Source organism: Pogona vitticeps, chromosome 9 (genome assembly GCF_051106095.1).
Source record: "Pogona vitticeps strain Pit_001003342236 chromosome 9, PviZW2.1, whole genome shotgun sequence".
In the NCBI taxonomy this organism is placed as follows: Eukaryota; Metazoa; Chordata; class Lepidosauria; order Squamata; family Agamidae; genus Pogona; species Pogona vitticeps.
The window spans coordinates 1,087,876-1,103,036 of NC_135791.1; the positions used below are offsets into that span (position 1 = coordinate 1,087,876).

The following is a 15,161-nucleotide window of genomic DNA, read 5'->3' on the forward strand; positions in this document are numbered from 1 at the left end:
CCTGACCCCAGAAATTATCACTGCAGGGAACAGAGACCCATGTCCTGCTCTGAGTTTGGGTTTATTTTTTCAAAAAGATTTTACTCTAGTTTTTATGGATAGGCAGCTGCTCAAACACAGTTTCCCTAGGGAGAGGGGAGAGGGCTGCCAATGAAAGCTGTCTCTTCCTGTGCGTGTTCTTGATTTTCCACTGAGAGGAGAGGGCTAAAATTACCTCCTGGGCCCTGGCCCAGTTTCCTGCCAACGTCCTCTTGACACCTCCGTTGCTCCTGGGTTCCCACCAAGTTTCTTAGCAGAGCCGCTGCGCTTTTAGCAAAGGGGGGGGACAGCACAGGTCCTCTCACCTCTGTCAAGTCTCAGCTGCTGTGCAACAGGTGCTGCAGGCCAGGTCTGGGCTGCCCCGGTTGAACCTCTACCTGTCCCCCTCCAGGGATTCAAGGAACCGAGACTGAGGGATGGTTTTGGCTGGTAACGGTTCACATGGCCATTAGTGTGAATATGTTTGTGCGCAAGTGTCTGTCTGTGTGTGAGAGAGAGAGACATTAACTGCATCACCGAGGGCTTAATTATGGATTTATCTCAATGAGTGTCTCTGGGCCATGAAAATTAAGCCCCTTTCATAGCATGAGCGGAATTGCATAATCATCAAATGCCCTCTGGGGATTAATTTTGCAGAGGACCAGAGAGAATAATCTGCCCTCTCCCAGTCTTCAGGATCAAACACACCAGCCCTGATCGCTTACAGGCAGGGACCTGAGAGCAGCTGGTGAGGAGCTAAACTTAATGGAACTTCCACATTCAGTGGCAGTCTACATGGAGGGCCAGCTCCTATGAGGAAAATAAGGGTTGTCACTTCCATCCTCTCTCAGCTTGGCAGATGTGTCTGGCCCGTGGAAACAGGACTCTGGTCTAGAAGCGCCTGCGGTCTCACCCAGTTGGGGTCCCTCTGGCACTGATTGTGAGCACAGCCAGGGTAGCTTCTCTTACACCTTAGAACGACACCAGCTGACAGTATGCCATTGGGCAAATGTGGCACTTCCAGATGGCTCTCAAGCTGGACCACACCAAAGGCCTGCCTTGTCCAGGATTCTGTTTGCAGGCTCCCACACACACACACACACGCAAGCATGCCCCTCCAGCGCCCGCGGGAGCCCCACCAGCCCGAGAGGTGGGAAGCGACATCCTCCACCCACCATACTCCAGGACACTGCCTTTAGGGTGGAGAGGATCCTGCCGGGGCCGTATCATAACCCTTGCAGGTGAGGTGCGAGCTTGGGGAGTTGCATACCTGGCTGCAGAGCCAAAGGTCACGAGTTCAGTTTCCCATCGTGACCCCTGGGAGAAAAGCCAGCCTGCGTAGCCTTTGGGGGAAGCCCTACGGGAGCCCCAGGATGGCCCTCGGACACAGGAAAGGGTCAGCCATCTCAGGGCACCCTAAAGGCAGAAAAACCCTTGCCCATGCCTTCCACCCAGGTCTCAAATCTCCCCTGAACGCTCTCCAGGTTGGCAGCTGGAGTTGCTTTTTCTGGGCGCGACTTCCACCAGTCACTCACCTGCACCGCAGCCTGCCATATGCTTTCTTTTCGTGACTTCTGCTGTACTTTGTCGGGAACATGCCCTGGGCTTTCAGTTCTGCGAGGCTGCTTTCCCTGACTCGCCCTTTCTGTCACCAGAAAAAGGATGCCTTTGCCAAAACCATGCCCTCCGGTCAGCTACTCTCCTCCTCCTCCTCCTCCTCCTCCTCCTCCTTTTGCTGGGATTCTGTGGGGATGACGGAGGGCCACACAGACGCTTTCCTGGGTAGAAGCTGCCGGCCAGCCAGGGTGGATGGGGAAAGCCGGCTGCAGGACCTCTCCAGCCTGGAGGAGGTTAAATGAGCCAGCAGCTCGATTTGGTAACCAGGAGGTTCATGGGATCCCATATAAAGAGCTTTCTCTGAGCGACAGACGCACCGATTCATGCACAGGCGTCCCCTCCTGCAGACGCAGCCCTTGCTACTCAGCAGCAGCGGCGCGGCTGTGGCGGCTGCTGCCACCCGATTCACCCTCTTTTTGAGCTCAGAGAGTGGTCGTTTATCACCGGTCCCCAGCCTTTCTGGCCCGCTTCCTGCCTCCTCCAGCAGCTGAACTGGGGTCCTGAGTCAGAGGAGAATCAACCGCTTGCCGCCGGTGCCACCCACCCCGTCCTGCCTGCTTCGCTGGAAGGGCAGACAGAAGGCACGATGGAGCTGGGAGGACCTGCCGCCCCGGAGGACGGGAGAAGCGGCAAAGTCGCCAACGGGGAAGGGCAGCCGAAGCCCCAGCCGCGGGATGATGCCAAGGCCTTCTATGACAACCTGTCTCCCAAAAAGAAGCCCAAATCAGTAAGAAACGTTCCTTTTTCCTTCTCTTCTTTAGGAGGAGGGCCACTGGCTTCCCTGGCCTTTGCTTGTGTGCTTGTGGTTTTCTGTTTGTTTGTTTGTTTGTTTTTGCATGCTAGAGTATTTATATGCACATAGACAGTGCGTCTATTAGGAGGATGGTAACTCCAGCCAGGAGCAGAAAAGGAAAGGCATCCTTTTGAACAGAAATGTTGAGGACCTGTTGCTTCATCTGTCCAACAGGATAGCTATCTCTGCAGATGTGACAGGTACACCCCCCTCCCCCGTGGGCATCAGGGAGAGGGAGGACACCTGGCTTGAAAGAGGAGGAGACCGACACCCATACTCCCCAGAGAGAATGCTCCAGAGGGAGGCTGCTGGGTCTCCAGTTAAAGCATGTGAGGCTTGGGAGAGATGATGGAAGGATCACAGGCCCAAGTTGGGAGGTGTGGGGGGGGGGAAGAGATGCTGGATACCCACTGCTGCTGCTCACCACAGGCAACCGAGGCCAGACACCTTCATAATACATGGCAGCATCTTGGTGAATCAAACATGTGCCTCGTAGCGTCACCCAGATAACTGGTATTTAGCCAGGAAGGTTATTTCTCTTGGAAGCCGGTGTTGCTGCTTGTGTGGAAGAAGCCCAGAGTGCGTGCAAGTTAAAAGCAGTGAAGGAAGGCTGTTCAGATACAAAAACGCCATGTGCCAAGGTCATGATCTTATTATTAAGTTAAGGACTGTACAGTAGCTATGCACAAAATCCTGGAAGCGTTGTTCCCCCCCCCCATCTGTTACGGCTGCATCGCCAGTGATGTCCACCAGCTAGAGAGAGATATACTGTACACAGGCACCTGTCAATCATGGGGCTGCCCTACCTGCACACAGGTAGGCACAGGAAGCATTGGGTGCTAATCTCTCTCTCGCTCTTGCTCTCAAAACCTCAGAGAGGTGTGTGGCTGCCTCAGTTATTGCCCCACTGCTGCCAAAAACTAAGGGAACAGCTTGTTTTTTGCAATGGGTAACTGTTCTTGTTTCTTTTGGCACCCGGTGACAGCCCGGACCATGGTTCTGGGGGCTGGGGTGAATGGCTTTCTGAGGCCAGCCCTGTTAGGAGGCAGGGTCAGAGTGCTGCCTTAGGCAATGCAATCAGTGCCATAGTAAATGGCTTATTATCACTATTACTGGATGCATTAATATGGAAAGCTTGGAAGTAGCACCTTAATACTGTATTAAAATCATCACTTTTGCACAAAAGACCAGGAGGAGGAGGGCAGAGGGTCAAACCGGAGGAGGACGATGGGTGCGTCTCCTCTTTCACAAACATTCCTTCCAAACACATTGCTTTTAGAAGATTTAGTACATCAGTTTGCTTGCCCTCCTGTTTCACAGAGAAGTAGCAGTTTTCGATGTTGATAAGCTAATACCAACATGTGATTCCACCCCCCAATGATGTTTGTATTATGTAGCAGATTTTTTTTCACTGATGAGAAAGACCATATGCTTCCTCAATGACCAAAATGGCTTGGTGTCTCCTCTCACGGCTGAAGGCGACTGAGATGGTGCCCACACACACACACACACACCCTGCCTGCCTGCCTGCCTGCCTGCCCTGCTGTAAATATTCTGACAGGCCCATGGGCATAACCCACCATCTTTCTCCTCATCCTTTCCCCTCCTGCCCGGCTTTTGGCACACGGACATGAGAAAAGCCTGACACGTGTACAGAGACGTCCTTCACCCTGAGCCCTGGGCACGGCAGGAGATGGGCAGCCAAACGTCACATTTCCCTCAAACCCGAAACAAATCAGACTCCCTTCTCTTCTGGTGGCTCTTGCCCAGAAATGTCTCTTCCTGCCTTGAGGACCAGGAGATGCCGATGATTCAGCCGTCGCTCTGAGACCCGGCCACCTCAACCAAGAGCGCCTGTGGAAACCAGCGAACCGAGGAGGATTTACACAAGGGGACTTGACCTTTACGGGCTACGCCACAATCTGCACTGATCCTTCATACCTAGGAGTCACCGGTTCACAATGCCCGTAGATACTCCCAGATCGCCATGTTGGCCCTTTCGTCCTTGGAGCGCAAGAAACAAGCAATCGGTATGCATACTGATGTATAACGATCTATTCTGCGGTCTATTTCGCAGAGACCATCCCTGTCTCCTCTGTTGCACTGAGAGCAATTTCACCAGGCACAAGATTCCAGCGACATAGAACTGGCCACCATCTACAACGCTGCGCTGAACCTGGGTAGGGGATATAAACACAAAATAATGGATATCGTGCCTCTGGTGAAACGTTGTGCTACAATAAATGGGTTCGGCTTTAGGTTGTCACAGGATGCTTCCTACATTTCCAGAGGCTCCTTGCAATACCAGTTGGGGGGGTCAGAATGCACAGGCATGGCCTCTGTTTCTCTTGAACAGACGGTCTATAGCAAGGGAAAAGATGGGAGAAGCGAGGAATGCTTGAGGGAGGGCCGTGGCCGTCTTCTGCTTTTGTCCTGGAAAATGATCCTACTAATGCAGATGTTTCCTGGGAAGGGGTCCACCTTTGCTGGGAGCACGAGCCACCCTCTCTGGTCCAGGGATATGGAAGGAGCAGATGGTGAAAGAGACCAGCCACAAGAGATGAGAAGACACAACAAGAAACCACCTTTGATTCTGAATTGGTCTTGAAACGCACAAGGTCTTACCTGAGAGCCAGATGGAAAGCGATGGGGTGTGTGTAACCCCCCCCCCTTTGCCCGGAGGATCTTGGTCTCTCGGGTGGGAGAGAGGTGTTTGTGCACTTTCCCACCCGGGGCCTTGGCTTCCCACTGTTCTGGTCCATCTTGCACTCTTCCATCACTGCGCCTTCCAGAAAGCCTCCACTCCGTGTGGTTTGACGCAGCTTTCACCGCCTTGGTTCCTGAGATGGAGGGTCTCGGGAGGAATAGAGATCCCCGCGCTGCAGCTCACGGGAAGAGACCAGAGCCCTTTGCTGGCGAATTCGCAGGACACAACGGGGCTCAGCTCCATGCAGGCTGGAGCCGTGACTCAAACGGCCACGATGCTGTAGTGCAGCTGAGCAGCACGTAGACGGCTGTCAGCCTCTTCCTTACCCCAAGACCGGTTTGAGCTTCCGCTTGACTTATAGGGCTTCTTTCAGGGAGGAAACCTCCCTTCTCTGCCGTGCACAATCCAATGTTCCTTCCTTAGGAGCAAGACTTCTTTACCCCCATCCTGCTCCTGACTTCAATGTTAGAAGCCTGGGTGCCCGTTCGTTGGCAGCCTCTTTCTGCTCAGGATGAACCCAACTGCCCTTCATCACTGCTGGGAATCGCTGCACAGCAGATACCTCCGAAGGCCAGGAGGGGTGTGTGCGCGGTCTGTGGAAGAAGAAAGGCACTGCCTCAGGGTGAGGCCCAACTTTGCCCTAACTTGGCAGGATCCTCTGGCCTGCCCTTTCCTCTCACTGGGTGGCCAACCTTCCAAGAAGCCCCTGCCTTGATCTGAGCATCGGCGGCATTTTGTGGCCTGCGTTTCTCACCAGCTGGCCACCCATCGCCTCTTCGCATCAGAAAGCACGGCTGCCCCTTTTCTGCAAATCGAGCCAGGCTGGGTTTGGGGTCAACGGCTGCCTCTGCTCCCTCTCGTGCTGTGGATGGGGAGCGGAAAAGGGGTCCTCCTCCTTCCATCCCGTCCCCCACCCCGGCTTTCTTTCCAACGCACAGCCTAAAGCATCGGCCGCCCTTTTAGCAAAGGGGCAGAAAGGAGGAAGAGGAGGGATGGAAACACCACGGACGTCTGGTTTTCTGATGACAGGATGCAGAGATACTGAGATAAGGGCCAAGCAGTGGATTCCATGTTGTTGTTGTTGTTGATGATGATGATGTTGCTGCTGCTGCTGTTCTGTGCTATCAGGTCATCCTTGACTTACAGCAATCCCATGAATAAGTGCTCTCCGAAAAAGGTCCCGTCCTCCAACAGGCCGGCTCAGCTTTTGTGGACTCAACCGTTGTGGCTTCCTTTAGGGAGCCCATCCACCTCGTATTGGCCTTCCTCTGTTCCCGCTGCCTTGTTGCCTTTTACAGAGTATCCTGCCTTCTCCGGATGTGCCCAAAGCAGGACAGCCGTGCAGTGTGGACATTTTCACCTCTGGAGAGAGTTCTGGCTTGGTTTGCTCTAGGACCACCCAGTTGGCAGTCCAGGGTATCCACAAAGCTCTCCCCTAGCACCCCATCTCAAACGCAACAGTTTTCTTTCCCTGTCAACCTTTAGCAAAGTCCAGCTTCACTTACAGGTGTCGGAGGGGGGTTCCTGAGGGGGGGCGGTCCCTGGGACCATGCAAAGCTTTGACCAGAACCTGCATGTATTCCCCCCCCCCCAATCATGCTCCTCCCCTCGGCTCCTCGGAGATCTCTGCTGGCTCTAATCCCTCCAGTCTGTTCAGGGAAGGAGAAAGGGTTCCAGCTGGACCCGAGAACTGACCTAGTTTCATTGTCTCCCCCCCCCCGCCCCCAGCATCAGAACTGCTGGGTTTCTCAGGCAAACAGCCCCTTCCTCCTCCTCTTCCTCTGCCTTACCCTCCAAGCCAGGGGCTGCTTTCCAGATCCAGACCTCTCATTAGCATTTCCTGACCTTGCACGACCTTGGCTGTTGCCAGGAAAAGACACAGGACTGGTTCGGAGGCGGCAGGACCTTTCTGAACACGGAAGGTTGCCCTAGAGAAGGTTTCTCTTTAGACGTTCCTTGAGGGAGCTCGGCTGCCCAGGAACCCCCCCCCCCCCGGGGAAAGGAACAGGGTTTCTAGGCATCCGTGCACAAACCAAACTTGAGATTTAGCCGACCCACCCCCCTGGCCACAGCAAGGAGCAAGGGTGGAGAGAGAGAGAGAGAGAGAGAGAGCAGGTGAAGAGGCTTCAGTTCCAATCCTGGCTCATGGGCGGCATTCCCTGGGTGACCGTGGGCAGCAGCTGCCTGACCTACCTCGCAGGAAGATTGTAAGGAGAAAGACCACCTTGAACTCATTGGAAGGAAAGGCAGACTGTAAATGCAAGCAAATACATCAGAAACAAAGGGTTTGCTCATGGGTCTTGGGGTGTGTTATGTGCGTGCGCACGTGCATGCCAGCCGGTTCCTGGGCGCGCAGAGTCTCCAGCTGTGAGAGGTGCTGAACCATCAAAAGGCAGGATACGGCTCAGAAGGCCACCTGAGGCCCTGCTGTGGCCCCGGCTTTTCTTCCCCCTGAGAAGCCTTGTGGTCCTGGAAGGAACACCAGCCAACCCGGGGGCAGCAGAGGCACAGGCCACACGTACACACACACACACACAGACGCAGGCGACAAAAATAGCTCCAGAAGCAATTTCTGGGAACAGCCACTGTGGCCCGAGAACCTGCCAGAGCAACTGGACGAATCTCCCCCCCCCCCAAACCAGGCAACCTTCTGTGTTGGAAGGAGGGGGGGGGAGCCCAAGTGCCAGGGGTGGCTTTTTTAAAAACAACAACAACAACAACTAAATGCATACCGCTTCTGGATCCAAAGGCAGGGAGCCAAATCCACCTCCAACTCTGACTTCTGCAGGTCAGAAGACCATGTTATACATGCCAGGTATATCACCAGGCGCAGACGAGGAAGCCTGCGGCTTATAGCAATCTGACGAATGAGCGATCTCCAAAGTAACCGGCCTGCAACAGCCCCCCCTGCTCAGCAATGGTAAATTCAATCCTGTGGGTTCCTTTAGAAAGTCAATTCATCTCATATTGGGTCTTCCTCTTTTCCTGCTGCCTTCTCCTTTCCCCAGCATTATTGATTTCTCCAGGGTGTCCTGTCTTCTCCTGGTGTGGCCAAAGTACAACAGCCTCGGTTTCATCATTGTTTTTTGTTTTTTTGGTTTTTTTTTACTTTAAGAGATTGTTCAGGAAAGCTATGCCTGTTGCAGTTTAACATGTTTAAATTAGTGTGATTTTAATTATTTGTGATTTAAATTTTTTTTTTTTTGTAAGCCACGTTGGGCCCCTGCGAGGTGAGAAAGGTGAGATATGGCATTAATTTATCCATTCATACAGGCATACCTATTTAGAATGGAGCTTATGTCAGCTCTAGAACCCACTGAATTACAGGGTCTTGTTCTTAACAGCACGTTTTCGGTTGTCTCTGCCCATGCTTTGCTTCCGGGCTTTGCATCCACGCGCCTCCCTGCTTCTCTTTGAGCTGCGGTGGACCCTTGAAATGCCAACGCTGAAGGGGAAACCCAGAGTGAAGGGACTGGCCTGTCCCTGCCCTGATTGGTCGCAAAACCAAATAGCTGCACTGCTGCCCTCCAACATTCAGAGATGGCTCTCTTTTTTTTTTGGGGGGGGGGAGTCTGAGAAAGGACCCACCTCCCTTTCTAACCACAGGTCTCACTGGCTTTTTTGCAGCGTGGAAAAACACCCCTTCCCCATGGAATTTCACGGATGTTATGTCGGAATAAAGTGTGCATCATTAGGATGATGAAACATCAAGCGGTATGTCCTGTCTCTATGCCCCAGCCAGGAGCTTCGTGGGACTCCCTTCCTGGTCTGCTTTCCGTCCTAGATATCAGGCTTGGAATGTGGCAGGGTAGCAGTGGGCGTGTCTTCTTTTGCGACCAATCGGGGCAGAGAGGGGTGTGGCCTTCCCTTCTATTGCAGTGGGATTTCCCCTTCAGTGGGTTCAAGCTTGTGCTTCCACTACCTCTGCAGTTCAAGATGGCACAAGGTGGTGGCGGTGGTGGTGGGGATGCCGATCAGCCTGGCAGCAAAACCTGCCAATCAAGAGAAGTCCTATCATGAAATTCAGGGGACTGAGGCAGAATAGAGTGTGCAGTCTGGATTTCCCCCAATAAGCCTGTCTTACTGCCCTAATCTTTGGTTCTGCTCACCTATGGGCACTGGAGCCAGCGTGTTTCTCTAAAAGACTGGAGAAACCAACAAGGATGAGGAAAACAGAGGGATCAGAGAGGGGGACTGTGCGGCTCCCGGCTCTACCTGCCAACAGGAACAGGAGCCAGAATTGCACTGACCAGAGCAGCTGCTTCCCGTGCAGGAAAAACAGGATCCAATCCCCAATTTCACCACTGCAACTGGAAGAGACGTTTGCCAGAACAGGAGGCCCTGCAGGACCAGCAGCAGATGACTCAGGAGTTATAAAAAATGCAGATAATCCCAATGCAAGGCTGCTGCTGCTGGTGGTGCCATATAGCTGATGCCACAGCATGGAAAAGGACATGAAAGGAATGGTCCTGTCCTCCTCCTAAGACGAGTATCTGCACCGGGCTGGGTGTGCGGGAGAGTGCCGCTTTGTCCAAGGCGGTGGCGAAAGACCCAAATGGGGACCAGAGATTTTTCCAAGGAAGGAAAAACCTAACCTCCATCATCACTAAACCTGCAGTTCTACCATCAACATCACATGGATGGGAGTTGCATTTTGTAAAAAGCACATCCTGTGAAGTTTGGCCAGGGTTAGAGGGACCCATCCTTTGTCCACCTCGATGCGTTCTCAGAGCAGGGAGAAGAGTCTGGAACACAAAGTGTTGTACGGAACAAAATTAACCCCCCCCCCCAAAAAAAAGACTTGGAGAAATACTTTTTAAAAAGTTGAAACTTTGCTTGCTCCAGGGCTAAGAGTTTAGAGACTCGAGCTAAGGCTGTTAGGTCAAGTCCTTTGAACCGTCTCCTCTTCCCTCCTATTGTAACCCTTCCTCGTATTTGCTAACTGGAAACTGTTGGATCCATTTAAAAAAATTGAAACATGGGCAGTGAAAGGCTTCCTCTTTGTTAGACCTACACGAGGCTGGTGGTGCCATCGTTTCTTGAAGGTAAGCAGACAAGGGTCTCTTCGTCATGCCCAATAAAGATTATGTCATATCCTCCCACTGGAAAAAGGGTAGCCCACATTTTCATGGACTTTGACTGCATCAGAATTGTCCCTCTGGGGCCGGGCAGGATCCATACTTCATCCAGCAAGGGTCAGCCTGATGCCCTTAGGATGCACAAAGGCTATGGATGGTGTTGATGGGCACAATCCCATTCAGAGATTTGAGGAACCGCTGTCTGACAGAGACTTGCCATTCCCTGGGCACAGCTAACAGCCATTTCTCCCTCTCTCTCTTTCTCTCTCTCTCTCTCTCTTCCTCCCTCTCACAGCCCAAACCACAAAACGCCATCACCATCGCAGTGTCATCCCGAGCGCTCTTCCGCATGGAAGAGGAGCAGAAGATTTACAACGAGCAGGGCGTGGAGGCCTACGTGAAATACCAGCTGGATCACGAGAACGAGCCTTTCCTACCGGGAGCTGCCTTCCCCTTTGTTAAGGTCAGTTCCTTCTTTTTCACTTTTTTTTCCAGCTCCAGATGAAAGCATCTGGGTGCACATTGGCACTGATGAATCATTTAGCTCCACTGGAGGGACCTCCTTGAATTATTCAGTGGACTCTGCCCAGCTGCAGTTTTCTTGTTGTTATCACGTCTCTTCCAATTTACAAGGGTTTTTGAGGCACCTGGGAATGTCTGGTTTTCCACTGGCCTCTGCCGATGAGTTCCCATGGCTGACCGGGGATTCGAATCCAGGTCTCCTAAGACCCAGTCTGGCACTCCATCCCCTGCAGCTCCCTGGCGTCCGTTACAATTTAGCCACTGCCATATTCTTCCAAGCACCAAATTTAATGTAATTAAAGGCTCGTTAAAAAGAAATAAGTCAGGCAAGTTGGGACAGGAAGGGCATGGCAGTTGGGATCACCACGCAAGTGTTCCAGTCCTGGATTTGCACAAGAGGAGACCAGAAAAATCATTGAAGAAGTCGAAACAAGGCCAAAAAGGAAACTCGGGTCATGCCGGTGGCACGGGCCAGGTGGAGGCGCGGAACGCTCTGGCGCCTTTTGCTAAGAGTGCCACAGAAATGGCCACAAGGTTTCCGTGAGAACCACAGGGGGGTAACCGTCGCCACACACACACACACCGTGCGATGGGTTTGCATTTCTCACGTGATTGTGCTCGGAGTGCTCCAGGGCTGCTATGATCCCATCTTGGGGTAAAGCGGGCACAACCAGGGACAAAGGGCTTCGCAGGAAACGGCTGCTTTCCGCTGGGACAGGTGGGGGCCATTTGGCGCACTTCCCTCTTGGCCCACCATTGGTCAAGGAGGGGGTGGCCAGATGGCACTCCGCCCGATGGTTTGGCCACGTTGGACTCTTATTACAGGCCTTGGAGGCTGTCAACACGCAGCTGCGGGAGCTCTATCCGGACAGCGAGGAGCTCTTCGACATCGTCCTGGTGACAAACCACCATGCTCAAGTGGGAGTGCGCTTGATCAACAGCATCAATCATTACAGTAAGTAACTGGAAAGAGCCACACTTGAGTCAAAAGCTTGCCAAAAGCTGCGGGGTCCAAATATTTCCAAGCGGTGCTTCAGGTTTATCATGGTTTCGCACTCATTTAACTCTCATGAGTCCTTCTTCCCCCAAGACTCCTGGGTGAGGGTGGCTTTGGGTGATGGGAGGAATCATATGTTGCGTTGAGGACGAGCCTCGACAACACATTCAGAGTTGGAAGCACTGCTCCCTTAAAGGAGAAAAGACATTTCTTGATCCCAGCTCATGTCACTTTGTTCTTCTGCACTTTGCTTTGTGGTTAGCCCCTGGAAGATAGTAAATACTGGCTTAATTTATGGCGAGACTGCCCAGGCAGCCAGCACTGCAGCTGGAAAACAACAGTGCTAATAGCAAGAAATAGACCCCCCCCATACACACACACACACCCTTAATGTTGAGCTTGATCCTCAAACAAGTTTGCATTTGTAACGTACTGCAAGAATATTCTCCCAATAGTAAAGGCCAGCACCGGACACGCAGAGAGCAAGAGAGGGAAGAGAAAGGATGGGTCGCAGGGATCAAAGTGCAAAGGGAGTTGCGATTCCCTTCTCTCTGCCCACTCCATTCTTCTGGCCCCCGTCAGGATGATTATTGGGGATGGATAAGGATTTGCACGTCCTGGTCCACACCCCGCAGGCGGTTGTTTGTGTGCTGCCTGCCTTTGACAGCAAAGCCTTGGAGGTCCCAAGGAGGCAGAACTCAACAGCAAAATGACCCACCCAGATGTGACATTTTTGGCAAGGACAGGGAGGAAGGCAGGTTCCCCTCTGGCCAGGTGTCCTTCCACAGGGATAAGGACCCTGCCTCTCTCTCCTTTCCCCTTCTAGATCTCTTTGTCGAGAGGTTTTGCATGACGGGCGGGAACAGCCCCATCGACTACCTAAAAGCCTACCACACCAACCTCTACCTGTCCTCGGACTCTGAGAAAGTGAGGGAGGCCATTGAAGAGGGTGAGTGAGGGTGACCTTCGGGGGGGGGCTAGTGATGGTGGCGGGACCTCGTCTCCTGACCAGAAAGACAAGCTGTCTTAAGTCTGCTTTTGGGAAGGAAGCAGGAGACGCCCTCTGTGCACCTGGGGGGTCCTTCAAGAGGCCTGGCTTATACAGGTGCCCTCGCTTCGCTCCACCCTCTGACGGGTCTCCGGAGGCTCCTCCAAGTGGGTGGCAGAGGTTCCCCCTTGGGCGGCTGAGGCTTGTGCTTCGTTTCTGCTGGTCTTCACCCTGACTGTTTGCCTAGCTGGGAGGGCCATCCATTTGGCCTTTGGGAATCTCATCCGTGGGCATGAAAGCCCAGGCGGAAGCCCTCGGCTGATTTCCCGTCTTGCAAGCAGCATGGCGGACACAAGAGGAGTTGCGTCCGGCGCTCCCCCTGACCCCTTTTCTTCTCCTTCCACAAGGGATTGCCGCTGCCACCATTTTCAGCCCGAACAGGGACGTGACCGTCTCGGAGGACCAGCTGCGGGTGGCGTTCGATGGGGACGCCGTGCTCTTCTCCGATGAGTCCGAGCAGATTGTGAAAGCTCACGGCCTCGACAAGTTCTTTGAGCACGAGAAGGCCTATGAGAACAAGCCCCTGGCTCAGGTTGGGTTGCAAACGCCTGGGAAATGGGGTTCTGTGCATCTCCCCAGTTTGGTTTTGAGCCCTGGCATATTTTGATAGGCAAGGAGTCCCTGCGGAGGATTTGATTCCATTTTCCCACCCTACCCCACCCACCCAAGACCATGCCATTTTGGACTAACTATAATGCAGAGACAGTTTGTTCTCTAGTGTGGGCTCCAAAAAAAAGCACCAGGTGGGGAGTGGGCGAGGTACCCCCGCTGACGGTCTCTCTTTCCCTGTCCAGGGGCCCCTGAAGGGTTTCTTGGAAGCCCTTGGGAAGCTGCAGAAGAAGTTCTACACCAAAGGCCTGCGGCTGGAGTGCCCCATTCGCACCTACCTCGTCACAGCCCGGAGCGCCGCCAGCTCGGGCGCCCGTGCCCTCAAGACTCTCCGGAGCTGGGGGCTCGAAACCGACGAAGCCCTCTTTCTAGCCGGGGGGCCCAAGGGCCCCTTGCTGGAGAAGATCCGCCCGCACATCTTCTTTGACGACCAGATGTTCCACGTGGAAGGGGCGAAGGAGTTGGGGACCATCGCGGCCCACGTCCCCTACGGGGTGGCCCAGAAGCACCGGCGCTCCGCTCCGGGAAAAGAGTCTTCGGACCACAAGTAGCGTCCAGGGATGGCGCTGGGCTAGAAGCCGCTTCCTGCCGGGGGGGGGGGGGGGGATGAAGAGCAGAGCGCACCTGGCTTCCTGCCATCCAAAGGCCGGTGGCTTGTCCGGGGAGGTGGTCTGGGAGAAGCCAGGTCCTGCCTGCTGCACTTTATCAAAGCCCCTTCCTTCCCACTCCTCTGGGCCCACATTTGGCCTCCATCCCGGGCAGAATCTGTTGGTGTTTCTTGGCTGCAACCCTGCTTGTACGCTCACCATGCTTCCTGGCTGGCAAATCCGTGATCCTTTCCCCTCCCCCCTTCTCTGTCCAGAACATACAGGAGCGGTACGGTTTTTCTCACCGCGTGTAACAAAGGGGTGGCGTGCACATCTTGTTTTTACAATGATCACGGCATAAACAAATTGTCCGTTCGTTTTAAGTGCACCTGCACCCACCTGCTTTCCACATTTGCTTGGAATCTGGAAAGCTCGGTGGTTTAGGCATCTGTCTGTGGAGCCAAAGGTTGGGAGTTCAATTCCCTATAGTGTCTCCTTGACAGGGGCTGGACTGGATGATGCAGAGGGCCCCTTCCAGCCCTGCAGTTCTAAGAGAGTGATGTTTTATCTTTCATTTCTAGGTCTTGTAATTGAAAAGGTCCATTTTGAGCTTTTTGGCTGCAGAGAATAGCCTGAAAACATGCACCTAATATTTTTGGCATAGAAGAGCCTCATGGGCACAGTAGTTAAACTGCAGTACTGCAGTGAAGACTCTGCTCACAACCTGAGTTCGATCCCGATAGGCTCAGCTCAAGGTTGACTCAGCCTTCCATCCTTCCAAGGTTGGTAAAATGATTACCCAGTTTGCTGGAGGGTGGGCAGTGTGTAGCCTGCATAATTAAATTGTAAACTGCCCAGAGAGTGTATTATCTACCATGGGGTGGTAGATAAGCAGCACACTTTTGATCATCTTTCCAGAACCAGGAGTCTCAGGAAGCAATCCTATCCATGCCTGGCCAAAAAGGAGGGAACACCCCTCCTCTGATCTTGCCATGTTTGTGTCTCAAAAAGCCACCCAAAATGTCAGAAGCAGTAAAAGAAAATTTCACACTGCCCCTCTGGGCACACTGCCCGAGAGACCCCCAAATCCCAAAGCTGGCATTCGTAAACAAAAGGGACTGAGAACGCCTGACGAGTGGAAGAGAAAAGATAGAGAAGGAAAGCTGTGTAGAGCAGCAGATGGGG

General features: G+C 53.3%; 1 protein-coding gene across 1 annotated transcript; it reads left to right on the top strand.

Moving 5' to 3' along the window:
- Window positions 1–1,992: 1,992 nt before the first annotated feature.
- NT5C1A (5'-nucleotidase, cytosolic IA) lies at window positions 1,993–14,173 on the top strand. Its single transcript, XM_020800669.3, has 6 exons — window positions 1,993–2,362; window positions 10,509–10,676; window positions 11,561–11,690; window positions 12,559–12,681; window positions 13,128–13,312; window positions 13,575–14,173. The coding sequence occupies exons 1-6, from the start codon at window positions 2,222–2,224 to the stop codon at window positions 13,938–13,940; spliced, it is 1,113 nt and encodes a 370-aa protein (XP_020656328.3). The 5' UTR covers window positions 1,993–2,221; the 3' UTR covers window positions 13,941–14,173.
- Window positions 14,174–15,161: the final 988 nt, after the last annotated feature.